The sequence below is a fragment of the Rissa tridactyla genome, chromosome 13 (genome assembly GCF_028500815.1).
Source record: "Rissa tridactyla isolate bRisTri1 chromosome 13, bRisTri1.patW.cur.20221130, whole genome shotgun sequence".
In the NCBI taxonomy this organism is placed as follows: Eukaryota; Metazoa; Chordata; class Aves; order Charadriiformes; family Laridae; genus Rissa; species Rissa tridactyla.
In genome coordinates this window covers 10,274,905-10,302,808 of record NC_071478.1, presented here as the reverse complement: position 1 = coordinate 10,302,808, position 27,904 = coordinate 10,274,905, and the positions used below count along the sequence as shown (strand labels likewise).

The following is a 27,904-nucleotide window of genomic DNA, read 5'->3' as shown; positions in this document are numbered from 1 at the left end:
CCTGAGTGATTTGTTCAGCTTCAGATGAACTATTTCCAAGATTAACATCTGCTAGATTTGGCTCAAACAAGACCCCATCCTAAGTCTAGGTTAAAACTACTGCTTATCAGCTTACTGAGGGCAAATAAAATTTTAAAAATGCCATTACTACTAAGGAATTGAGTTCCTCGATTCCATAAAATGACATCATGTAAAAATTGGTAGGGGAAACAACATCTTGACTTTCTGATCATTCCTCACTGTTTATTGCACTCTCACCTACCCATTAAAGAGGAAATATTGTGTCTTCCCACTGAAGGAAGATATCCCATATTGGCTGTTTCTTAACACATAAATTATATGCAACCTGGGTCTCCTCCTCCTTGTGGCCCAATGTTTTCTTTCACTTGTTTTGCATAATTCTGTTTAGAGGGTTTTGCCATGGAAATGAAGACGGGGAAGTTAATTAGCCCATCTTAGGGATTTGCACGAGCATGTGGGAAGCTCTAGGTCAGCGCATCTGTCTGCAAACACGGTGGTCAATTAGCACGAAGAACATTTATCAACAAGTGCTGCTACATTTTCCACAAGTAACCTTTCAGCAAAATACCAGCCATGTTGCATAGCAAGGATCAGACATGTCAGTTAATATTCTGAAGGCCCCTCTGCCCAAGTATCACACAGCTTGCAGCAAAGTACCAACTCCACTCATCTTCCCATTCAAATTGAAACTGTCTTTTGTCTGATATACGCACGCAGCGGTGTGATGGAAGAGTAACCCATCCCATCTGCCATGGAATAATAATGGCCGTGTCAATGTGCCTGTCGATCTCCTACCTGAGGATCTCTCTCGCACTCCCCATCCCCCTCGCAACTGCAGCTACGTTGGAAGTTCAGGCCTGACGAGGCAGTACTAGGGATGGAGGGAAGTTCTACTGGTGTATTAAAAGAAGGGAGGGGAGAGAATGGAGCAGCTAACTGCATGCACTGCAACTCTTCCTAAAAATAAGAAACTGAGTTATCATGGTGTTTCTTACAGGGCTTTATGCATTCAAACTTCTCTAAATGAGGGACTACGCCATGCATTGCACATCGCCATATAGATGACTGTATACCATTACCTAAAATTGAATGGAGTCTGTTCAACCTACCCTGCGCTCCCATTTGTCACAGAAACAGTTTCCCTGGCCCATTCACATAATGAATGTGGATATGAAGTTAATGCCAAGGAAGATAAGCACCCTCAGGGTTACTTAAGCCTACCCTTCTCTGTCATTCCCTGCATTATTTCTTACGCAATATTATATAGGAGTTTAAAAAGAAAAGCAGAAGGGGAAACAGGGTAGAGGCACATCATCCAGATCCAATGCCAGCATTTACAGTGACCTTGCTGGCTGAGAAATATTTTACTGTTACCTATTTCAAACTCCATTAGGATCAATCTTAAAATTTGGTTTGTTTTCAGAGAAGATGCTGAAGGACATATTGCACAGGTGTATTTTGTCAGGCTAATGTCTTTCCTGTTTCTACAGAAAACTTCTCAAATTCTTCATAGATATCACATTCATCCAGCGAAGTATGAAACACAACACCAGGTTCCACAAAGCAACAAGTCACATTTCAGAGGCTCAGCGCTTTGTTAGGGCACTCTGGATGAAGTCCTGTCCAGCTGGAAGCTCCCACTAATACCAGTCAGGTGAGAATTTAACTCTTTTTGATTGTCGCTTTTAGCTTAAACATAGCCAGACAAACAATAAGAAGGTAAAGCAAACCAGCTTCTGTGTTAGGACTCCAGCAGACTCCAGCTGTTCAGCCAGCCTTTCCAGCTGTTGTTGAAGTCCATGATCATATCCAACCAAGAAATGTTGCCTACGTTGCAAAATTTTGCCAGATTCTTCGTCACCTAAACAGCAGCAGTGCCCACATGCTGGATCAAGCCTGTACTTGGAAGACACCAGCAGGATTGAGGTGCCTTGAAATGCAAGGCTTGCAAGCTGGGAGGTTAAAAGCAGCATTAGAGAATTAGGTGTCCAATTCCCACTGAGAACTAGTGGTAATTAGTATCTACAATAATACAAAGGCCCATGCAATTAGTATGCAAAGATGCTTGTGCAGAAGGCAGGCTGACTGAGATTTAATTTTTAGGGTTTCCACAGAGATTTTATTTGTGACCTAACACTTGATTTTACCTTCAATATTCCACTATATCCTACCTACCCTATCCTTACAGCACAAGCCAGCAAGATTGCAAAGCAGGGCTTATCTACAGAGAGCGTTTCCCTGCTATCGAGTCTGTGATGTCCCTCAATTTAAATTGCAATGGTTTCTTCTTTGAAGGATTGCTAAGTGGCTAGAACAAAACCTATGACTGTCAGGCTCTAAGCATCACAATTTCTTATGGCTTTACAGCAGAACATTAAGACAGGATGAAGAATTAGCTGTGTCAAGGAGAAAATTTGCTACTGTCAAATTTGTTTAGTTATTCAGAGTTACAAATACGATTTGCTGCTACCAAAAAATCAACTAGGCTGTATTAAAAGTGTAATTTGATACCCGGCTATAAATCTCTTTAATAAAGGTGTGGTGGAAATGACGTTATCCATATATAAAGATTAATCTCTATTTAAATATATATACATTCAGGAAGATGAACGACGCTGAAGCCGAGAGAGGCTTCTTCTAATGTGCGAAGTTGCTTTGTTGCTCTTGGTAAATGCTAATTCTTCCTGCTGCCCGTTTGGTTGTACTTTACATTTAACCACACAGTTTTATTTATTATTCTCACTATGAACTTTCACGGCATCCCTTTCATCAGTTAAATTCCCCCTTTCGAAACAAACATCTATTTGAACAAAAACAGTCTTTAAAGAAAAAAAAAAAAGAATCAAAGCATTTTTAGTGAAATTAAGTTTTCTGGACTGAATTACCCAGCCTACACCATAGCATGCTCAGCCACTGGAAATTATTTAGAAACAACCAAAGGATAGGGCCAAAGGCCCGGGGCCTTTATCTGGGCCAGATGATTGATGTGCTGTGGGCCCCGCTGTGGCTAACAGTGATTTTTATCTGTTGCTAGCAGCAACAGTCCGGGGCGCAGCGTGAGGCCAGCAGCCGGCCGCGGCGCTGCGGCAGGCCCGCACACAGGGACAGACAAATAGTCTTTTCAGCCGGACAGGTCTCGTGGGGGGCTTTGACATAAAGGGCCCTTTGGAAAGGCTGGAATTGTCAGCCCTTTGATGGCCGCATGCTGGGCCATTAGCTTCTGTTACTAATTTGCGGTGCATGTGAGAGGGCAGATCCACGGGAACACCTGCGAGCGGCGCAGGTGCATTGTGGGATGGGGTTTGCAGGGAGAGCCGGGGAATAAAGGACGAGGCATAACCCTTCCATCTAAAGGGCAGATGACACAGGCTATTATCGTTTCCAGCCATCAAAAGGACGGCTCTGAAGTAACATCAAGCTGTCTAACTCAAACCTGGAAAAGCAAAGAAGCTGGGGAAATTCAGAGTTAATAAGGGGCCATCTGTAACAACGTGCCGGGCTTCTGCAGGAACTTTTCAGGGAGAGGTAACCTTACACATTGGGATAGCCAAGAGGAAACAGCCGGGATTCAGGGATAAACCATCACCTGTGCTTGTACTGATTCCAAAATTCCCTGTCTCCTCGAGCCCCTGTGCGCAAAATATAAAAATATGACGGGGGGAAATAATATTGAAGATGAAGATGTTCATGGCAGATGCCACCCCTGGACAGAAGTTGAAGAAATGCCATTTTTAACCGTTGGGGTAACTTCTTAAACCCACGGATTCCTGCACTCTGAACAATACTACATTTTTCCGCCAGCATATCCCATTAAAGCCTCGACACAACCAGGCCTGTCAATGCACCCTGAAGGTCTCCCCGCCCCACACATGAGTTAACCAAGGCACAGCAAACAGCCTGCCCGAGATCACACAGCCAGATTATGGGAGTGCTGGGAATACAGCACAGACCTTCTGTCTCCTCCTCCTGCGCTTTGAACACAGAACCACGCTTCCTTTGTTGGTTAACATTCAGGATGCTGAAATTATAAGCATTCAAGTCTGCAACTTTAAAGATTAATATAAAAGCAACTTTTGTATTACATTTGTGCAAGCAACCAGAAAAGTACATATTGTAAAATAATCTGTAAGTCTTACTACTGCAGGCCACTTCAGTGACTAATGAAGACGCTAACTTTCAGGCTGAGTTTCACTGGAAAGCAATTTTTCCAACCAAATTATAAGGTCTACTTGAGCAACGGGATCATTTACAACTCTCATGGCACCATGGTGTCACAAAAATACCACTCCAACAAAATTAAATAGGCGTCAGAGACCACAACAATATCCAAACGAATCCGACCCCAACTCCAGTCAGAAGAAAGAAAGCCCACAGGGACAGACACACTGAGTCTGCACCGACACCAAAGGTACACTTACATCAAACAAAACATCTGTGAAACTTGGTTTGCACAGTCAGTATTTATGCTACAGCAGTGCTTAGAGGCAGGGGCCAGAAACAGGGCCCCACCGCATCAAGCCACTAGTTTTCAGCCCTGGGACATCAGACCTCCGGCTTTGCTGAGTACTTCTTAAATGAGCTGTAAAAAGGTAGCTAAGAAAAGCAAGCCTGTGGTCAAGATGGCCTGAAATTCAAAATACCGGGCTCTGCAACTTTACTAGCGTTTGTCTTACAGTGTTTGCAAATTGGAAGAGGTTGAAAACCACCAGCAAGACTCTAAGTGAGGTATGAGAGAAACCTAGGAGGTTTGGGTAAAAGGGCAACTGACTGAGCAAATTGAAACCCAAAAAACTTTAAAAGCGCATTACTACAAGTCTGAAATCAGAAAATGCCAACAGCAAGGGACCATGAAGTTCTGAATCTGCTCCTCACAATGCAACTTTAATTGAGTCCTTCCTACCTGTGCTTCCAGCTTTACAGCAATTGAACACATTTAAATGTCTGAAAACCTCAAGTCATGAGATCTTGATCAAGCCATTGTAAGCTTATTTTCAATGACACGTTTGCCTTAGGCTTCACGACCACTGATAAGAATTCATTTCTTTTAAAGAAAATTCTGACAAAATCAATCAACTTGAGAAGGTACTGGTGAGTGAAAAACACCACGCTCAGTGAAGCCGCAAGCCACAGCCACGCTGTGGTCCTGCTTGGCCAGCAGAGACCCACTCCCTCTATACATGGGGCTTTCTTGGGATTCCTGCAACTTCCTACTTTTGTGGTTTGGGCTGGACTGGCCACTAAAACTGGCTGTCATAGACAGAGATGAAAAAAAATCCTACCGTTCTCCCACTCATTGTCCAATGCCAGTGAGGTAAAGAGCTACCTGAACAGAACACGCACAAGGATGTTTGCCCAAGGCAAAGACAGATCAGCGATAAGATTTTGGTCAGATCAGGTGTAAAACATCCCTGAAGTGAAGCAGAAACTAGTCCTTTTGAGGAGCTTGCTTTTGCACTCCATTCCTCAAGTAAAACAAAGCAAAAAAACTCCAAAGCCTTCTTTCCTGCCCCCAAAAACCTCTAGATAAAACCAGGTGGTCCCAAATGTGCTGTTCAGACACGGAATCATTTGCACACCTCAGAGGTTATGATCCGTCCCACACGCCCCGCCCCCAAGAGCTGGCAGGCAGCCCCCACAGCAGCTTTGTTTCTGCACGTTTCAACATTACTCAACCCTTTCACGCAATCACCTTCTACTCACTTTCCCTGGCTGTCCAGTATAGCAATGAAGAAAATTAATGTGAAACTGCAAACTGCCCTTCCAATTCTTCTTTCTCTTTTGAGGACCTGCCCTCCTCTTTGATCTTCCCAGTGAGCCTGTTTTGATTGCTGACCCAACCACCTGCACACAAACTTTAAAGCGCAAGTCGCTGATGCACAGTGTGTCAGAGCACTTTGGGCCAACAAGATGGGTAGCATGTGGACACTTTAGTTAAGAACATGCCCAACTCCCTCTCAGTAAACACTAGATTAATCTAAAGTTCATTTGCATTGCTCTTCATGCATGTTCGAACACGTACGCTTCATTTAAAGCACATTTCCTAAAACAACGTCCACTATCTTTCTCATTAAACGCTGCAATAGTACTGGAAGCTTTTGAGGAACTGATTTCCTTTATATTTGCAAGACTATTCACGTTTTAGCATTCAGTTCCAAAAGGCGACTACCACATCAGTCCTGCCAACCCAACAGCTCAGTGGCCATCATTCAACTGAGGAACTCAACAGAAAGACTTTCCAAAATCCCTGGGTGGGTTTGCTGTTCCTCCCTTCCCCCAAGATGCTTTGAAATCTATGGAGTTTATGGATTAAGCGAGGCCTGACAGGCGACGCTGCCCACAATACTTGCGCTCTGCACCAACCACAGTGAAGCCCATCAGCAATGCAGAGACTGTCAGCTTGCGCTAACATCCCTCAGATTAAACGATTCACTTTGCGTCGATCATTGGCCACTATACAAATAAAGTCACTGAAATAAAACACTGCCACAGAATCAATTTCTTCTGGTTTTGATAATGAAGGCCTTGCATTTTATTTCCCACATAAATGCCTATTTTTTTTTCATATATGTATGAAGATCCCATCATACCGCAGCAACACGAGAGGTTTGTGTGTTCATCTTGTTTAGCGTCTAATAAGGATTTCTACATGGTGCCCCTCATCCTGCAGACGTTCTGCTTAGGTCCTCAGTCTCTGTTCCAGTGTCTGATGAGGGGAAATAACACAGGGAATTTAAGAAGAAACACTGAGAAGAAAGAAAGAACAAAGAAAGGTCCTTCTTCTAGGGATCTACTGTAATTCCCTTGAAATATTAACCAATTCTCACCTTACGTTGTCACATGACACCAGATACAGTATTTGTGGAACAGCCCATTTAATTCCCTCCCTTCCAATGCTCTAAATAAGACCCATAAATAGGATTCATATAACGAAGCTGATTCTGGCATGCCTGAAAAAGTTCTGCTTGTTAAGAAAAACGTTTGAAGAGTGATGTACTGTGAGAAATATCATTGTTTGTTTGTTCTGAAATGCAAATAAGGACACAGTATGTTTTAAAAAATAATAAAAGTCTTAAATAGCCGTCCAAAAATAATGCAGCCAAGCTCGAGAAAAAGATGTAGATATGAAAGTCATAATTATCTAGCAGTAGGACTAATCCAAAGAGATTGGTTGGAAACAGAAAAAGAAAGAAAACAAGAAAAGTGATAAACACATGAGACTGCAGCATTTGGTTTTGAAGTGGGCCAGGTGGCTTCCTTGGCACTTTGGCAGCAGAGACTGTTTCAGACTCTCAGCACATTCCAAAGGCGGAGAAGCTGCCTGCCCCAGCCACAGCCTGCTGGGTCGTCTCAGGTTCAGAGATCATGCTCACTATCCAGTAAAAGCAGCTGTACTTTCCCCACTGATGGCTGGATTTAGATGCAATTGCAGAGATCTTTGCAAATCTGGGCAAGAACTAAGGCTGCTGCTGCCTGCAGGTTAATCTAAATTAGGTATCTGATACTCCAGTTCTTCTAGTCATCGCACAACTTTGAGGTGTGTGAGACTCTTCCAAGCCAGGACATGCCTCTGGTGGGACTGAGCACTGGCTAGTACCTTGAGAGTGTCACCAGGACACTAGAGACCTGGGCACAAGGGAGATGCCACCAGGTATTTGGTTCTGCAGCTTCACGGTGGCACATTCTGCTGTCACTGAAGCTGATGACTCCTAGTCCTGTCTCATGCCAGCGCTACGTTGCTTCGCTCTTTGAGTTTCAGCTTATGCTCCACACCATCACATCCCTTAGAGCACACTTGGGGTCCCAGGCTTTCCTAGACCAGCAAAGAAGTTTGGATATCGTCAGTCCTGGTTGCTTCCAGGTAATACAAATAGGAAAAGTCACTGACCTGATATTATCCGAGCCAAAGGGCTGGGAAGAAGAAGGGAAAAGAGAGGGAAGGAAAAAAATTATATATATAAAGTTGTTCGGTTTGTGGGTACTGTTTTAAGAATATTTTCTTCTAGTCCCTTCAGGTGCTGTCCATCCCATATCCTACAAACAGGCATGTTATGCCGCAGGAACAGTCTTCGCAAGGTCTGACATTCTAGGAAGGGCAGCAGTTTAGCCACCTCCTCAGTGTTCTTCACAACAATTAGTAGGAGCCTTATATTCATTATGCTATACATCAAAGATGTGGTCTTGCCTTGGGTAAGATTTCATAGGAACTCTTAAAAGGGATGTGTTAAATACATTTCTCAGAAAAAACAGCCTAACAACAACAAAACCTGCAAAAAAATAAAACACAAGAAACCAACCACACACACACACAATCTTCCAGACATTTAATTACAAAATATATGCGTATGACAGACATCAACAAGCCTACAGGAAGATTCCTGTTTCAGTATTCAATGCAGCCTCAATAAATATTTCAAGGTTTCAAATGGATGCTTTGCAATAGCACGGTTTCCATTTGCACAAGTGCCAGAAGGAAGAATTGAACGCAGGCTTAAAGCAAAACCAGAGTATTTTCCTGTAAAACTTTAATTGGGAAACTGACACTATATAATCTGTACATCATTGCCTCCGAGCTGTTGTTAAAAAATTAAAGCTGTATCAAAAGAACTGCTTTGTTAAATTAACACGTTATGCATACCAGACATAATCTGCACCAGGAAAGGAAATAGCTTTGAGTCAAAAATGCTCTGATTGTTATGGTTGTCATTGACAGAGGCTGAGCCAAGCAACGTAAGCAGACAAAAGCACCTTACATGCCTCCTGTACAAACACACGCCCTTAACAAACACATCAGCTTTATTTCAAAACCCGAACAAAACCAACAGACAAGCAGGATTTCATTACGGCGATCGTTACAGCTACAAATCACGCATCAGGCTGTGCGAATGCAGGCTGAAGTTTTGAGGTGGCGCAGGCACAGGCCAGGCTGTGCTGCAGCCCCAGCACTGGCGTGACGGGGGCAAGGGCTCTGGACCGCCCACGGGAGCCTCTGCCCCATGGGTGTAAGCCATCCCAGCCCCTTGCTCCAGCTCAGCAGCAGCCACAGGACATCAGCCACTGCCACAACAGGCACCTGCAGTGCAGGGAGCCAGGCTGCAGGCACGGCCAGGGGACAGGAGGAGCTGATTTGAGGAGAGGGACGGTCAGACAGGGACATGGGACAAGCAGCACACAGCTCCTTATAGTCCAGGCACAAGACACCAAAATTAGGAGGACCTTCTGTTCAGAACTACCTTACCTATTTTAGTAAATAGTCAGTAAAACACTCTCCATCTTAACGGACAAAGGAGACGAATACCACTACCCCATTTTAAGGTTACAGAAACTCAGGCACTGAGGCTCAGAGCAAACTGCCCGAAGCCTCTTTCAAAGTACTAATTTAAAACCTCACTTGCTCAAGGTCTCCCTCTGAAGCTTGTCCATTCTAATCCTGAGGTTTGCTCAGCAAAGACATGATGAAAACAAAGTGCCATAAGTGGTCCCAAGGATAGAACCACCTTCTCTGTCTTAACCTTTGCAAGCCCATGTCACAGCCACCAAGCCACCATCATTTTGGCTTCAGATCAGTCCATGCTCATCAAACAGGCTTTGAAAAGTGACTCATCACTTTGCATGCCCAAACTCCTGACAATGTGAGAGCCTCAAAGAGGCTGAGGTTTCTAAAAATACAGAGCATGCTCCCTCAGAAAAGGCTGGTTCCTCTCATATGTTTCAAGTTGTTCACCTCCGAATCTGAAGTGCCAAAGTATTTTGGAAGATCTGAGCTGTAACGTTTCCTCAATAAGATTTTACAGCTTTGCACGTAACCATCTGCTAGCCTTGTTCTGTGCATCGAGAGTCTAAGGCACTGCTGTGGTCTGCAGTGGTGAAGACGGGTTAACAGTTTTGAGGCTTTTAAGATAAGCAAAATTTCCCTTGACGTTGTAAACTCTTCAGGTGGTTAGAGACAACAGTTTCTGCTTTTTTGATGTCTTCTCAGAAAAGAGCTCACATAATTTTATCAGTCTCTGGGCTGACCATCAGATAACCAAGCTATTCCTGTCTGAACCACTCAATGCATCTCCACCTTCCTGTCACTGGCAATCCACAAGACAACCAGGGACTCGAGCTAACCACACAGCTCACAGCTTAACTGATTAAGTAGGTGGGAACTGATGCCAGCTCAGCTCAAAGTGTCTTTCTCTGCTAACCAGAAGCTGGCCGCAAGCTGTAGAGGGGAATGACCACAGATAACACACTGATACTGAAACCGTTTAGTGAAGTTTGAGCTTCCTGTTTGAGCGCGCTCACAATCTCGTAGAAATGAATCTTCAGCAGGAAACTGGCTGCAGTTAAATAGGCTGTCTAGGTTGTCATGCCACATGTTATTACTGATTCTTGTTTTCAAGGGACCATTTATTACTCTCTCCTGCCCTCTTCGCCAGCTCTCTAGAAATGAACCGAACCAGGGCCCTTCAGAGAACAGCAAGTCCTTGGGGGGAGGGAAAGATACTTGAAGAAGTCTGTGACCACCCTCCACCCGTTACAACTCGATGCCTGCAAGCTACACAGTGCTTAGTGGCCTCGGGCGTCTTCACTGTGATATCCTAAACTTTATGCTTCAAGCTCTTTGTCTCTTAAACCTGTGTGCTACTTGGCCTAGATGCTGTTGAGCAGCTTTGGAAGAGCAACGTGAATGCAGTGGGGAAAATGTGTTCTGCCAACTGGAAGACGAGGTTTGATCTAACTTTGATCACGAGCCTTATAATCGTGCTTGTGTCAACACCTGCCTGTATTTTGCTATGAAGAACGCTTTCAGAGAAAAGCCTTTTAAATGAGTGATTTTGAGAACAAATTTTGAATCTTTGGTTCACTACAAGTATCCCACTAAGTTTAACTTCTCAGCTGTTCATGCAGCTGCTCTCCAGAGCCTTGAAGGTCCTAGTCCTCACGCAGTGAAGTCAGTAAGACGTTTCCCCCACTGGCACCATTTGGTGTCCTTAACTAGGTGGCAGAAAGAAGGGCACGTGGCTTTAGTCACTCAATGGGACATCGCTTTCGGCACTCTAACAGTTGTCACAATGATCTGATGATATAAGGGAATCAGTTCACCAAGAATAATTTTGAAGAAAAGTAATATTAAACCATATTCTGCAATTGAAGGTAGGGTGAAACTCCACAGACAACAGTTAGGTTTTTACTTGCTCAGTTCTAGCTATTTGTAAAGTGTATGTGACACAAGGCAAAATAAAGCAGTTCCCCACTGCAGCTGACGACAGTTTCATCAACCTATTAAAACGTGTATATATTTTACCCACCTTTCCTTTGGTAATTTCTTCCTTTGATAATTACTGACTGGTCTGAGCATGATGCTGCATCAGTTAAAAGAACACACTATGCAGTCTATACCAACCTCCATCTCAGCACTCTAATTGCTACAATATGGCCAAAAATCATCCTGCTTTAACTGATTCCAAGGGTAGCATGAACCATCCCAACATCTAGTATGACCAAGTCCAGAAAACCTGAGAACCACATACAGTAGCTTCTGAATCAACTCCAAAACTTCTTTTTGCTATAGCGAAGTACCAGTGTAAAAAACCTGAACTGAGGTTTGCAAACACCTAGCATCTATGCAGTCCTAACATGTTTCTCAAGGACTGCCAATGTCATGAGGCTTTCTGGAAGACACACGTGGTGAATTAATCAGACAAGAAAATTCCTCAGGATACTACAGATCTAGGCTGTAAGTGTTCAGGCACATAAAGTCTCATCCGTCATGTAGCAGAGAGATGAAATGCAGACAGCAAAGGTATGAATCAGGCTACATTCCTGTAGAAACCACTGCAGACGTGTCCACGATGATGTAACTGTATGCCAATTTTCCATCATTCTGGTTGCAAAACTCTGAATATTCACAACCAGTAGCACAGTAATGCATCTGGATAGAATCTATAAATAAAGCTGTTAATTCTGTTAAAATCTAGATGTGATACCATTTGAGTGCGTAACCGAGCAGCATCACGTAAGGAACCCTAGCACTCGCTGGATTTTTTATTATTTCTTTTGAGACACATACTAACACCATAATCAAAAGCAATTTTGAGCTCAAAACTGACCTCAAGGTTACGAGACTCTATGGCAGACTGTTCCCTTTCATTGGAAGTACCTTGTACAGCCAAGACGTTAGCACATACACACCGGATGGACCACAGGGCTAATTAAAAAGCAGCTTTGGTGGTTGTATCTGTTCCAAGAGCAGGCTAGTAAACCAAACTTTAAAAAAAGAGTAATGAAACCGAAGGTGCTACAGAAGCAGACAATTCCCACAAAAGCAAAGCAGAGCTCAGAGTGATGAACAGTTGTTTTACTCAACCTCAATGCCTTTGAGTTCCTGACCTGTGATGAATTGAAAAATGAGAGAACAGCTACAATCACTTGAAAACTAAGCTGAAACACTGGGTATTCTGAACTGGAAGTTAAAAATTTCTCTATTAAATTAGTCTCATTGATCAATGGGTTTTAAAACAAGACTTACAAATATCAACTCTGGGGTATGGCAATGCCTGAACTTCAAAATTATACCACTGCCTCCCTAAAGCCATTTACTAAAACAAAGAGCTGAGGAAAAAGCAGAGGGTACTTGCCCATACCAGTTGCCAAATGGTATTGCAAAGGTCCCCCACCCCTGCATGATTCGTATCTCACACACGAGTTACACACAAGGGATTCATTTACATTTCTGCCCTTGCCCCGCTTTCCCTGGCTTTCTAGAATTGCAGTTGGCCCTTTTGCATCATGTAAGGAGTCTCTCACAGTTTCATTTCTTTATTTACTACAAAAAGAAGAAAGGACACCTTTCTAAAGTGTTACCAGCACGTCATGGTGACTGGAGCTGGAGCCGACCACAAGGAACTGTGACACTGAAATGCCAAAGCAGTGAGAAGTGAAAACGCTGAGCCCGTGCAAGAAACATTTCGCATGGCTGACCAGGGTTTCCATCTGAACGCTCCTCTTCCAGCAACGCAAGTGCTGCAGATGAGAAATCCAATCTCTTCAGCAACAATTCACTCTTGCAGCAGGAGCTTAACCATTCCTACAAAGGGAACCCTGGGCTCCTCCCTGAGCTACCTTCTTGCAGAAGTAAGCATGGTGCCGCTTCTCTGTCCTCTCCCGCCCTGGGGATGGAGGGGGGCCTTTTCCCTCCCTGCCTTTCCACTGCAGACGCAACTACCTGCCCCAGTGTACTTACATTTTAGCAGCCAGCCATGCTGCAGCCAGGCTGAAACATGAAGCGAGAACGAGAGAAACCTCAGCCTACAGCAGATTTTCACCCCATGTGCAGTTTTTGCAGCAGAGCCACCACACCCTCCGCATGTTACTAAAAGCTTTCTTTGGTGTGAGATCTGATTTAGGATTACATCTGGTTTTTTGTTAAATTAAAGTTGCATCTTTGTCTTCCGTTAGGACAGGGAAGAAATTGAAGATCTCTCTCTAGCCTTTAATAACATATCCCAGTTCAAAAAAAAAAGCAACCAAAACAAAGGGCAAGGAAAAAATGCAAGTGATGAAATTAAGTAAAGACCACCAAGATCCAGGAAACCTTCCTTACGCTCTGCATGTGCAGTGACTACTTTCATCACCAACCCAAATAACTTACCCTCTTTAGACTAGCTTATTTCACTGCAGTTTAACACAGGGAAAATAATTTTGGGACCAATAAGCAATCACTCCCTGAGTGTAAGGACAACAGGGTATTCCACTGAGCCGCACAATTAATTACTTTAAATCTTACACTTTAAGATTATGGAAGGTGTTTTCTAATGCCAATAACGCCCACAAAGTTGACGTACTCGATCCCTTTTCCTGTTCTCTCTTGTTCACCTACTGTTAAGGTCAATAAAGCATGTTGTTCGTCTTTTATTTCTACAACAGCAGCCTAAGTTAGCGGTGCTGTTATTTTCTCTGCTGCTCCCCTTACACTCCGTGGTTTCGGGTGCACGTTTCTGCAAGGGCATATTAAGATATGAGATAAAACAAGAGAGCGTGAACCTGTGTTCCTCCCCCCGTGAATTTCCTCTGAGGAACCTACCGCAGCACCCATCACAACAAACACCAGCGCGCTCCAGCAGCCCTCAGAAACGGGCTATTTTAACCCCTTCTCTAGTTATAAAACCCCAGAACTGCCAATTAAAGAATTAAAGAAAATTCAAAAGCAAATCCCCCAAGAGGCCCCACACTTAATCCCTGTTCACCGTACTCATCAGGTAAGTAGCCCTGACTCTAATCGACTGTCTGTTTTAATCATCTTTTTGTTGTTTTGGTAAAGGGAAGGGAAAGAAAGTTAAAACAAGGAAATGGACTGTAAGGAAAGAGAGCCATGAGAGCAAATAACAATGTGAAAACAGCCGAGACAGAGAAGCAAACACCTTGCCCTACTGCACAAAGAAAGCTACAGCGTACCTATGACACAACTGCCTCAGGACAGTCTTAACCAAAAAAGTCCAGAAATAAAGACCAGATATTCTCAAAAATCCTTTGCCTTTTCTCTTCAGCAGGATGTAATCCTTTCCAGGCTGGTGAACTCAAGATGGATTTAGAACAACTCTTCATTTTAGCGTATGAGGCCAGGGACAGCGAGGTTATCCTACCCCAAAAGCCAAGGAGCACTGGGAATTTTGGGGGATGTGTCTGTATAACAATAGCATGTTTCTAGTCAGATTAGAGACGTGGTCTCCCCCCACCACCCCGAGCCGAGGGTAATGGCAGGGGAGATTAAAAACGCAAGCAAAAATCACACAGAAGTCATATGCCCTGTCCCTCAAGGGGCTCGTGAGGGCTCGTGGTGTCAGCTGGCTGTGCTTGCCCTGCAGCTGGGGGATGATGGAAATCGGCATCATCCTGTCCTGCTCCGGGTGCAGGGACAAAGGGCACCGCTGCTGCCCCAGCTGCGTGGGAGCCTCCGGGCAGCCCCTCTGCCAGGCCCACTGGCTCAGGCAGCCAAAGAGGGCCCTTTGTGCTTCCTTATGGCTGTGGAGATGAGTGAAAATTTATGGGACTTCTCATCCTAATTAAAAGCAGAGGTCATCTAAGAAGAAACAGACTTTCAGAAAAGAGAACTTCTAAAGGAAAATGTGTTGTAAGGAAGTTCATGGACTTCAGTACTTGTAAAGCTGAAGCATGCAGTTTATTTATGTTTGTACTTCTGCTTATGCTTTTCATGGGACATTTCAAAAACCCTCAAGAGCTCCCACGGATCTGGAATAATATATGCACTAATTACTAAAGAGCATTTGAGCTCATGGGGTGTGGGACAGCCTCCGGAGCCAAGGGGCCAACTCCTCATCTGGCTCTCAGCAACCTGGCTCCATCCCACATGACCCTCAGAGCAAACAAACTATTTATTCAGTGAACTCAGCATGTCCAGGTGAATTCAAACGTGGGGATAGTTCTTGTAAAGTGAGGCTATTTAGGAACAAGAGAAAAGAAAACCAGCAGAATTTAAATGCTTCGGATTGACACCCACCATTATATTCCTGAGTCTCTAAAATTCCTGCTATCTTAGAGGGAGAACTCCTTTCAAAAATATTTATGTTTCTATTACCTATTATTATTTTTCTATTTTTCTTTTTAAGGCTTTGTGCTGTCATTGCTCTTACAAGACACATCACTTTATTATAGTCCCTTTTCTTTTCTCTTGCTAGCTGAGCATCTGTCTTGAAAGAAGACAGAGTATTGCTCCACCTGAAGAGGACCTATCTGCCATTCCTTTTCTTGTCCAGAAGAAAAAGACAATTATAGTCCCTCTTTTATACTTGGCATCATGGCAAAACAAGATTGATACTTATTTTGGAATTATTACTCCCCTATTCATAAATCTTGTCCAGAAAGTCTTGCTCACGTTGCCAGCCCACAGGCACACTATTGTAGGAAATACATATTAAATTCACTTTTATCATTTAACTTTGGCTCCAGCTCAAGGAGTTTTAGATTCATAACAAGAGCCCTGTTTCCAATATTGATTTTTGGCAAGGAAAAATGCTAATTTATCAGAGGTCCTAAAATACAATGAATTTTCCAGCCCAGCTAAGAAATGTTACCTACCTACAAAGGAGAGATTTTTCACCAGTGTATGACAGATCAGCAGGTGGAGAAACCCCATTAGTTACAATTCAAGTTTGCCTCTGGTCACCGAGCATGCTTCCGCACCCATGAGCACACGCTCAAGAATTCCCAACCAGAAGTATATGCTTCATAGCAATAATTTTGTTGATCTTTATATAAAAATATATGCTTCTGAGGACACCAGTTTCTCCATGGCAATCTCAAAGATGGCAAGGTATAGAATCATCATCTGGCATCTTGGACCATGCTCCATGTAAGAAGCGGTACTGAGCTGAGCTCTGTACAGAAAAGATGCTGTTGAAGGTGCTTTTCCAAATTTGATAATTTAGCATCTTAAGAGCACAAGAGCATCCCTGAAGGACGGAGCAGATCAGGGGAATGCTGCTGATCTTCATCAAGCTTCTGTAACCATTACACTGAAACAGTGTACCTGCCTGTGCATGCACAGAGGATTTCTGGCATGGGAACAGCCTCCATAGCAGGGACCATCTGTTTCAGGGTTTCACAGAACTGCATTGAGCTGGCACAATACTACAACAGGCCATGAAAAGAACTTTACAGGGTATACGAGGGTATATAAACCTGCAAAGAGTCAACAGTTCCTAGGCTGATGATTATCTAGCCACTTTGCAGTCATTCCTATCTGTCCTCCTTCCCACTGAGCTTGCTGGGCTGGGCACTACCTCCATGCTGTAGATCAGGTGAATTACAGCTCAGTACTTGCAGTCCTAGCAAGTGTACCCATGGGTAGGAGCTAAGAAGATCTGCGTGAGGCAGGGCGGTCATGGGCAGCTGTGCTGGGCGACAGCCGCATCAACTGCACAGGAGAGGAGTCCTAGAAGTTTGTAAAGATCAGCACAAGCAACTAGAAAGCCAGTTCCAAAAATCAACAACAAAATTTGAGAGAAACAGTCAGGAAGAAGCAGACTGGGGTACAGGCAGATGGTGCAGAAGGGCTCAGGGTGCTCAAAGCCTACCCAGTACTTGCCCATACCACCTCACGTTCCAGCTTCATCTGGGTAACGAGACAATCATTCTCAGGCTATGCCACCAAGTCGAAGGAAAGAAGGCTGCAGATAGCACTGTTGACTCTGGATGACCCAAGTGTCTCTGCAAGCCTTATGGTGTTTTGCACGTTTCTTTCTATCCATGAGCTGCAGCCGAAGTTATCTGAGACACCGGTTTCCGGCGCTCAACAAGGAAGATGTAAAATCAACAGATTTTGATGAGCTGCCAGGGATTTGACTAAGCTGCAAGACTTTGATATTTTACAGAACCTCAGAATAAAAATCAGCTGCCGCTGTTGCCAAGTGTATGTTACTGTTTTTATTAAAAAAAAAAAAAATCTTCCAAGAACAAATAAAACCAAACAAAGACATCTCCTCCCTCCTGTACTTTTGTTCCAAGGTACACTCAGACAGGTTGGTTCACCAGCTAGCCACACGCCATATGCTTTCAAGTTTATTCTTTTATTCACTCCCATATTTTAGCCCCTTCCATTTCAGAAGAGGAACAGCTGCACAGATGCTCTATAAATAAACTACATAATTTATTGGAAGAGGTTTTTTGTTTATTTTATTAAGCTACCACATATTCCCAGCTCTATCTTCTTCCATGGTCTCTACAAAACAGAGTCAAGTTCAACTGCAGCTTGGGTTTGTCTACACGATATGCGCAACCTGACAAACAACTGCAACTTTATAGTCATTAATAACAAACTGCATGGACAGTTTAAGTTCATTGTAACTACTTTCTAACTATGTTATGTCCTAAATTGACTTAACTATCAGAAACAGATCTGAAAAATGGTCCACGGGGTGGATATATATCAGTGATATATAGAAACCTCAACATAGAGCTAATTTCTAATTCTCTGCGTATTTTTTAACAAATCAGTGCATTTTCAGGTAGACAGGCCTCTCATCCTGTTACCAAGAAGAAAATCTGTTTTGTCTGCTCAAAGGACAGACAGACCTTTCTGACTAAAATCACTAATCTCATTTGTGTGTGCAGGAAGTGTGACAAATGGCTAGAATAGTTTATCACACGTCTGTAACCATCAAGTCATAAAGGGAATAAGATATTAACCTCCACAAACAAACTAGCATTCTATTTCTCAGCACAGCGGAAGTATACATTTAATAAGATAAGAATATGAAACACATGCTGCTGATGAGATAAGGAGCTTGCAGAAACAGTAGACATAGATATGTCTCATGTTATCCAAGTAAAAGTAAACACCATTCAAAACTATATTTTGGGAAATAGATTTATAAGAAATTTTGCCTGCGATATCTACAGATAGACTGTGAAACTATGTGCCAAGTCACCGGTAATGCTGGTTTTGAGGCTACAATTTTCAAAAATAGAATTTACATCTAGGTGAAACAGAAGTTAACCAGAGGTTATTTGGTAACTTCAATGTGACCAGAATTTCACAGTTATTTGAAGCATGGTCCTTATTTAGACACTTAACGCTCCATGGGAAGCCTGAGGACAATGAAGTTGTTGGATTATTCAACACTCAGGAGTTATTATTCAGACACTTGCATTTAGTTTTCTTCTTAACTCTAGCTCTGACACCTTATATACGAGCAGTTTGCTGAGGTTTTCAATGTTAGCCTCCCCTGACTGCACAGGCAGGCCTTGCCTTCTCTCTGCGGCCCAGCTGGAGGAGCTGAATCTTGGAGTGAGATTTTTCATGTAAGATGACTACTACAGGTTTTAAGTCCTCTTTTTACAAATGCACGTTTCCTTAAAATGTGCATTTTCAACAAATGTTTCTGAAAGCAACCATCTCTGCGAGGACGGCTGAAGCAAGTGAATGGTGAAGCGTGCAGATTCGAAATGAGCTAATTAAAAATGAACATGCACAAAATAGTTTGTGGTATTTAAACAGCTGCTTATGAAACCCAGTACAAGAACTTCACGGAGTAACGATATATATCATCATTCTGCAAGTGACAGTCTTCCACACCACAAGCCGTGCACAGATATCAAGAAGAACACTCAATACAAGAACGGTGTCTCCATCGTGCCTCCTGCTAGTGCTGTTTTTTTATCACGCTTTCACCATGTCTGGCAAACAACCTATTTGATGTAAACAGGGGCAGAGCTGAAATACTGACTTAGTGTTTCATATACTGATGCTTTGATGAGAAAATGAAAACCGTTACAAGATATTATGGACAACCGCTGGTTTGGGGCCAGTTGTCTTGAACCGATGGTTTGAACATCTCTCTGCCACCTGGGAGAATCAGCTTCCAACGCAGGTTTGGGCCAGCGAGGTCTGGCAGTGATGGAAGTGATAGTCTCTGCCTTATGCTAAATCAATTTAGAACAGCACTGGAGTCTTAAGGGAAACGGTCAGCCTCAACAGCTGGTACATGGTGAGGGAGAAGGCAGTTTAATAGGGAAAATGACAACCCATAAGGAAAAGCAACCCCATCTCACACTACTTGTGATCTCAAAATACTGCCTTGGCACACAGAAAGCTCTTACCTCCCTTGAGAAGTTATGGGTTAGCTAAATAAAAGAACCTTGTCCCCACACGTGCACAAAGAAGGAGCTAGAAATTGTCTCAAAATCATTTCTCTGAGAGACAAAAGTAAATTTCTTATCAGCCAGCAATGGAGGAAAACAGTCTTATGATTTATTGGCCTTGAGACTCTAAAAAAGAATTCTTTGGCCTTTTTCCATTAAGATTTCACAACCTACGTTATAGCCAGTGGGAAATTGTTTAATTCCCAAACCATGCCCTCAGTCATAAAATCTGTGAAGATGATTCATTATTATTTATGTGGTGCCACAGGCATGCATGGCATTTTACAGACAAATAGAAGATACAGCATCTGCCTTTAGAAGCTTAGGTGAATCCAGCTGTTCACGTGTATGGGAAGCAGCGCTCAACTGGTCCTAGAGCAAACATTCCTCGTCACTCAATGAATTAAGTAATGATACTCACCTGGGATGCTGGAAAGATTTAGACAGAAGGATACTTAGGAGACGTGTCATTACTGTCTAAAAATTTGTGACATTATTTCATTAAAACTGTAAGACTTTGAGTCGTATGTTATTCTGCAATGGGTTTATGATTAAAACGTACTTAGTCTTGTATTATGAATTTCTGGTAATATGTATGACAGCATGTGACAGCGTCGCTATGAAATCAGACCATAAATTCTGTGCTGCCTAGCATTTTTTTCTCTGCGTGCACAGCACTGGGCAGGAGCTCACAGGTTGCATCATATAACTCTAAACATACAACATAAGTTATTAAAAGAAGATCATTCATGTGATTATCACAAAAAAAAATGCATACCAGGTCTCCACATCAACTTCCTGAAGTATATAAAATCCACCCTTGTTCTGGTCTATGAAAAGTGAGCAGTTAAGCTCATGGTAAGACACAGAGTTTGGGACCATTCACCTAGAAGGCAAAACTTTACCATGGCAGAGGTTGTGAAAACAGCGATTCTTGCCAATAACCGTAGGGAGGAGTTGTTAGCTAGACTGAGACATTCGCATTCAGATTTGCATACAAGATCAGCATACGCCTTCATCTATAACCTTTGCACTAGCTATGAGGGTATTCATGGCTTATTGGCTGAACAACCAGGGTATCGTAACAGATAGCTACACACCATACATTTGTTAGGAGAGTCAGACATAATGCGATTCCAGGAATTTTCATGTTGACATTGCTAAGCCACTCGCACCCTCTCCTATTTCCTTATTAATATATACAAGAAGGTCTATGGGCCTGCCTTTTTGGACAGCTGAGCAGCAAAGGTACCCAAAATAAACAAATAATTATACCACCTCTACATGAAGAAATGTCATTATTGCACACACAAATAAGGTACTCGTGAACAGAAATGGTCAATTAAACATCACTGTTACATTGCACACATATGCAAGACACCCTGGCCCTGTAACACCAGCCCTAGACCACTGGTACGTATGGCACTCCTGTGAAGAAAAGACCAGCAACACCCTCCTCTAAAAACAAGGGAGCTTGTTTTATAACTCAGAGCTTGTAATTGAGAGAATATTGGCTTTTTTTGTTCACACTGGTGAGGGTCATAATTCTTCTTAAAATAGAGTAATTTTGGCTTTGATTCTTGTATTTAACGCACAAATGAAAACCTCTATGTGGGAGGGAGGAGAGGAGGGAAGCATCTTCCACCAGTGCTGAAAACTCTCCCCGCTCATATGTTTTAATTCTCAGGAGGTGACTATCAGCTGAAATCCACTATAAAACAACAACCCCCCCCCCACCCCCCCCAAGTATAAAATTAAATTGGAGAAGCCCCCAGATTCCTGATGTGCTCTCATGTGTCAGGGCTGTCCCCTGCCAGGTGCATGACAGTCCTGTACTCTAACCCTAATTCTTACATTCTGCATTTCTTTCATGTCAGTGGATATGCAACAGGTAGTGTAAACCTCTGCCATCAACATCAACAGAAGTGAAAGAATTAGCTGTAAAATGACTTACGGAGTAGCCTCTTCCTGAAAGCGATTGAGCAGAACTCTGTGGGAGGAAACAATATGCCACAGTAAGTAATGCAAGAGACTCTGTGTAATGTAAGATAAGAATCATTTTGTGATTCCCTCCCCCAGCCCAGTATTTCTTAGGGGAAAACTTCACAACCAGAGTGCCTCAAATGATCTTCTGACATTCTGCGTGCTGCCACAGGAGTAACAGCAAAAGAGCATTTCCAGGTGAGGGCTCTGCGGCTATTTCAGACAAGGGTTTCAGAAGCTAGAGCAGGGCTTTGACAGCACGTCCCAACTACGGGAAAAGCTCTCAGCATGGGATACGTCTTCACAGCAGCAGAGTACGCGTTTTGAACCATCCCTCTTCAGTAGGGAACGGTAGCTTGCAAGGAACAGCATGCTGTGTAAGGATGCTCCTCTGAATCAGGGCTGCACATTTTGCCTCATCAACTCCAACTTTCAATCATGTAACCATGTATCCCACCTTCCATTCCCCTCTATGAATTCGTGAGCCTCCAGCCTTCACCGCTGCAGTATTACCACATGACAACTCTATCTGAAACAACAATAGCAGCAAAGCACTAATTTATCATCTCTCAGAGCTTTAATAAGCATTCTGTCCCTTTTGAATAAGTTAAATTATGTTGTTTACTCCCGCTCTTCATTTCAGCTCCTCCTGCTCCTTTCTCTACCACATCCTTACCTCTTTCACACGCTGCCAAATCACTTGGTTCTTTTCCTTTTCATTACACCATCTCCAGTCACTTGGATCCCTTTCCCCTCTCTACGACCCAAAACTGTCGAGCTGCTGGTTTTTGCTGGCAGTGGTTTTCTCAAAGCAGCTAAATGAATTCCACCTCTATCTCCAGCTGCTGCTATCCACCTTCTTTTCGGAAATTGAAAAGAAGCTGGAAACAGTGGTGGCATATGACACCACATGACCCAGCAAGTACTCTGCAGGCCAATTTCCAAGTGTGATTTATAATCATGATGCCCCCGCTATGTGATTTTATTAAACAGGATTCAGAGAGTCTTAGCAGTCTTGTTTCCAAGACTGATGTTCTAGTGGGTACCAAAGCCTGCACAAAAATATCAAATTGTCGCAGGCTGATCTTGAGGACTGTTTGCCTTTTTGGAGCAGCGTCAGGAGTTACCGCATTACTAAATCACCACAACAGCACAATATCCCCAAAGAGATTGATGCAAACCGATTGCAGGCTACTGCAAATACTTGTAATTTTCCACTAGTAAGATAACAGTTCCTTTCTACTACTAGTTTGCAAACCTTTTGATCAGAATATACCTAGATACATGCAGGAAACCTTTCCAGGCTCCTGCACTCAATGGAAGACTCAATTCTCTTGCTGCTCTGCCCGTGCACACTCTGTGCCACTGTCTTGCAACAGCCCTGGACACCAGAGAAGCAATTTGCCAGGCACGTGCCCATGGAGGAAAGTTTCCAAAGCAAGGAAGAGACAACAGTAATGCCCTAGAGTTAAGCAAGTGTACTGCTGGAGGATGGAGGGCTCCCCCTTAACCCTCTCGCCGGGAGGGGCAGGAACCAGGGTGCCAGATGAAAGGAAAGCCCTGGCACAGCTCTTCCCAGGTCTTACACACCAGTCTGCAGCCAACGTGTGACTGGGTGCCAGTCCCCAACCCTGGCATGTGATGCCTGCACCTCTGTCCTGCTGTAGCTCAGGAGACCTCTGTTCTGCAGGAAAAGAACAGCTTTCGTAGGGCAGTCTGAGATAGCTGTAACAAACCACTACCGGCGTTTAACTTTCTGCCTTTTGCATATTGCACATCAATCTGGCCTCTGCCTTCAAACGCTACAAAAAAGTAGAGAGTGATTTATATACCTCTTTAATGTAAACTGCCCAGAAATGAAGCTACAGAATGGTGAAATGAAGGGCAGTAGCATTTACCTCTTTTTTTTTTTTGAGAAACCTGTTCCTCCCTCTAAATACTTCTAAAAAAAATCCCAAACAACTCATGGAATTCAGCGTTGTATAGAAAAAAAGGTTAATAACAATATCCTGCTATCTACATAACTATGTTGAATAGCTGAACACAATTATCTGTTCTGACACTTTGGATAGCTTGATCAGGCGGTTCACCTAAAGTACACATAGAAATGAGAGAGGGCAAATTACCTGCTTGGAGAGGCAGGAGGAAGAGGAAAGGAAAAAACACGGCAGTTCTCTCTCTCCCCCCCGTCAACTTAGATTTAACAAAGATTGACAAGGTCTAACAAATTGGAAATAATAACCAAAAACAGAAACAAGAGGTTTCGTTAGAAGCTTCTCTCTAGGGAAACAGCCGCTCAGAGCATTTTCACTTCAACAGTTATTTTCAATCTTTGAGTCTTGTGCATGCCCAAAGTATTTTCCCAGGATGGAGCAGATCCTTGGACAAGAAACTCAAACACGCTAACAACAGTCCTGCTTTTCTTAGATAACTTTCAGGCATCCCAAGCTGTTCAAGAACCCTAGGAATCAGCAGACCACTGATTTAAAACTACTGAGTAGAAAACAATAAAACCAGTTGCTGAATAAAGTGTTACATCAGAAATAATTAAAACTGAATGGCAATTTACTCTGGCATTTTTTCACATCTAAGAACTTCTTTCTCCCTTACAAGTTTTACCATTAAATTTCCTGGAAATCAGGGGGGGAAAAAGGGTGTTCCTCCCCTCCCTTTGGAATTTTTATTGCACATATAAAGTTAGTAACTAGTGAATACTTTGGATTCAACTCGTAAAATCCTTTCCAACAATTAGGTTTATGCACAGCCATGTTCCATGCTCTCCAGAGCTGTTTGCATGCATTTTTCTGCACATCTAACAAACCGCTATTGCTTTCTTGGTTAGTGGGAACACTGCGGGCTCTTTAGGAGGATCCATACCACACTGCCACATGTAGAAACTTTGAGAGCCCCCGCTAATATCATCTATGAATGCCAGAGCAGAGCAGTTTGCGTGCAACTGTGATGGATGTTCCTAAAGAAAAAAATCTTTGGGGGTTGATATAAACATAGCTCAATCCATATGTTTCTATATCAAGATCAAATAATGAGAAAAGTTATCAATAGTGGCTGCAAATATAAGAAATCTTAGTGGAAGTTTAACTTGGCATCTACCCAAAGCTGAAGAAACCTCCTTTGACTATGAAGGAGTGCTTGTCTGGCAAGAGCAGTTACTGGGGCAAATCTTCATCTGGAATGACTTACAGAGGCTCTTACCTACAGGATAGGAGCACTTACATGGAGGGCTATCGTGAAATTCTTATTCTTAGAGTAGTCTATTTGCTATTTTGGTCAATTTTCTCCTCATCTGAAGGCACCTCAAGCAGCAGGGTGTGATGGTCACCACGGTACCCAGATAGCCACATTCATGTTAGCACTGCACCAACTAGCACAGCACCTGCCTGATGGCGTTGGTTCACCCAAGACCAAAACCCAAGCCAGTTCTGACTGCTTCAAGCCAGGCTCAGTTTTGGTCTTCAAACGCCGTCTGAAGAAATCACCGCAGCCAGGAAAGATGCAACTAAACACACAATTCAAGGACAGAGGATCGTGACCCCACCTGGCCAACTCTCTGCAGCCAGACACAGGAACAACTGCCATGGCATCCCTTTCCAAAAGCCTTCACATCTGCAGAACCCAAGACTGCAGAAGAAGTAGGAGATGGGGAGAGCGACGTGCCCACCCGAGCCAAGTGCTGCTCGCTCCGCGCAGGCAGGGCCAGCGGGCAGGGTCTGCCAGCCCTCCAGCAAAGCCACTGCGGGGGACACAGCCATGCCGATCTAGCGGACGCCGGTCCTCTGGGCTGTGGCTGCCATGTGAAGCAATCCCGAGCAGACCCCCGGGGGGGGGCAGAGGCCCTCTCTGCCTGGCTTCAGCACCGGCTTTTGTGCCTCTCACGCCTCTTTCAGCACTGTCTGCAATACCCGAGGTTTCTAAGGGAGACTGTTACTAGTTAGGGGCAAAATGAGTGTGGTCTGCGCATTTTATGACGCATAAGTGGAACGACAGTGCTAGATGGCATTTGTGCGTAAAGATAAATGGCTTATAATATTTTGCAGATGATGTGCTCTTTTACAACTAAAGATTTTTGGTTCCTTTTAAGCCCAAGGTTAAAAACAAAACCAGACAGCACAGACAAGACATTTCGGTTATGTCACAGAGTGAATTATTTCTGCCCTGGGATAGCTCTCGTGTTAATTACACTGGATATAAAAAAAATACACCTTTCTGGCAGCAAAGACAAAAATCTTACTGTTGAAAGACTCTACTATCCCCCCCACCAATGTCCTTGAGCGTTTGAGTTACACTGCAATCTGCAATTGTATTTAAAAGATTTATTCCTTTATTCCTGATAAACACTGTGATTGCAATTTAGAAAGGAAAACTATGACAAAATCTCACCAATAGTCTTCAGCAGGTTTTCCAAGATTGTCTGTTAATTGACAGGAAAAGTTATTTCCCTTGTATAAATAAAAGCACGGCCTTCCACTGTTCTCACGATGCAAAAGAAATCAAGACACCCTCTGTTCAGTTTCTGAAAGCCATTGGGTTGCAGTTATTGAACTAGAAAGACAGTAGGAAGGGCTTTAAAATCCAGTAATAATTAAGGTAACAGGACACCACAAGCCAATTCCCCACTGTCAATGGGTCAGGCAGGTCTCAACTTGGATCTTTTGTGTTCTTGATGTATGAACTCACTATAAGGGAATTTGATAAAAGCAGGTGACGGCAGCACAACCACAAAATTAGCTCTTGGTTTTGGTATTCACTTCCCTCCTCTTTGGCTAAAATACCTAAATTAACATATTCCAGAAACGTTCATTCCAGCTTTTCTGAAATGTGTTATTTCTGTTGGCTGAAACCAAAAGTATATCAGGTACCTGTAAGTCAGCTGTTGAAATAGCTGTTTTGGCAAATAGCTATTCCTACATGGGCAAGGGACAGTCCCCAAAAAGAACCTCCTAGCACTACTATGAATGTCACATCCATGTTAGTGTGGAAATTGAGGCAGAGAGAGACTTAGACATGGCCAGTGTCACCCAAGGAGTCCCCAGCAGAGGAGGGAACTGAGGCAGACTTCCCAGCTCACATTTAGTGCCTTACTGAATCACAGGCTCAAACTTATCATACTGCCCAATGCTGTAAGCCTGATTTGGTTGATTAGCACTCAGGGTTAATCAATAATATGGAGAGAACTAATTTTTAATTATGTTTTATAGCATTTGTTCAGGCTGAAAACTCACCTCAGCTTTTCCTGTCTTCCACTATTTCTCAGTTAGCCCGATTCTGCAGTCAGACAGCACTGAGGCACAAGGAAGCACGCAGGTTTACCCATCCACTTGGTCATTTACAGAACATTTAAAAACAGAATATTGGTTCAGCTTTGAATACTGGAGAAATCTTGCTCTCCAAGCAAGTCCTTTACAAAACTTAACCGTTTTAGATGGAGTGGGGTAAGTGTGGAGGAGGGCAAAGAGGGCCTAGGACAGAAGATATCCCAGACCTTAACACAGAGACTCTTAAACACAACTAATTTCCATAGTCACACTCCTGTCTGTTAATACAATGAGTGCAATTGACTTGGAAAAGGTCACAGAGTGCATCTGATGCTCACTTCGATTAGAAACCAGGACCTGTCAAGATAACCACAATACATGATGAATGATTTTGGATGTCATGCAAAACTTGAATGTGTTCCTTTTTTAATTCACTTATTTTATTATGTTGGATAAACAAAGAGGTTTATGCTTGTAAATACTGCAAAACCAGTTCAGTAAGACATCAAACTACACAAAGTCTAAACATCTGTAACTGGCTTGATAAGCTACAGAACACTTTCCGACCAAGACACTTAGATTCCTATAGCTGATGGCCACAGACAGCTAAGGAAAGACGGGTGCTGAGCAGGAACAAATGAACTGCACACAGGAAGCCGGAAATAATATGAAAAAACCTCACATTTCCAAAACACATGGAACATGCACGAGTGCTGCTCCCATTCAAACCATCACCCCTCGGCCAACTTCACAAAACCTTCTCCAGACTTTCGTTCTTCCTAGCTATCGTCCACTACCTGAAGCTTTGTGCAAGTCATTACAACTTTGCTCATTATTTCTGCTGCAGCAGTTTAAATGCAAGCTTTCAGTATCCTGAGGGACACAAAGATAAAAGCAGATAATACGCTGAAGAGACATTAATTTTTGCCTCCAGAAGAACATGACTTGGGAAGTTTCATAATCCTTGCATGTATATTCAAACC

General features: G+C 43.2%; 1 protein-coding gene across 27 annotated transcripts in view; it reads right to left on the bottom strand.

The window, feature by feature from the left end:
- FBRSL1 (fibrosin like 1) overlaps positions 1 to 27,904 on the bottom strand; it is a 543,855-nt gene that overhangs the window by 270,507 nt on the left and 245,444 nt on the right. For 21 of the 27 annotated variants that reach the window (XM_054218996.1, XM_054219003.1, XM_054219007.1 and 18 more), the window contains one exon: positions 21,620 to 21,655. The exons of 5 other annotated variants lie outside the window; for them this stretch is intronic. In XM_054218996.1, the coding sequence (XP_054074971.1) occupies positions 21,620 to 21,655 (36 nt within the window). Of the gene's footprint in view, positions 1 to 12,987; positions 21,391 to 21,619; positions 21,656 to 27,904 lie in introns of those variants that run through there. One more of the 27 variants, XM_054219021.1, reaches the window with a different exon arrangement.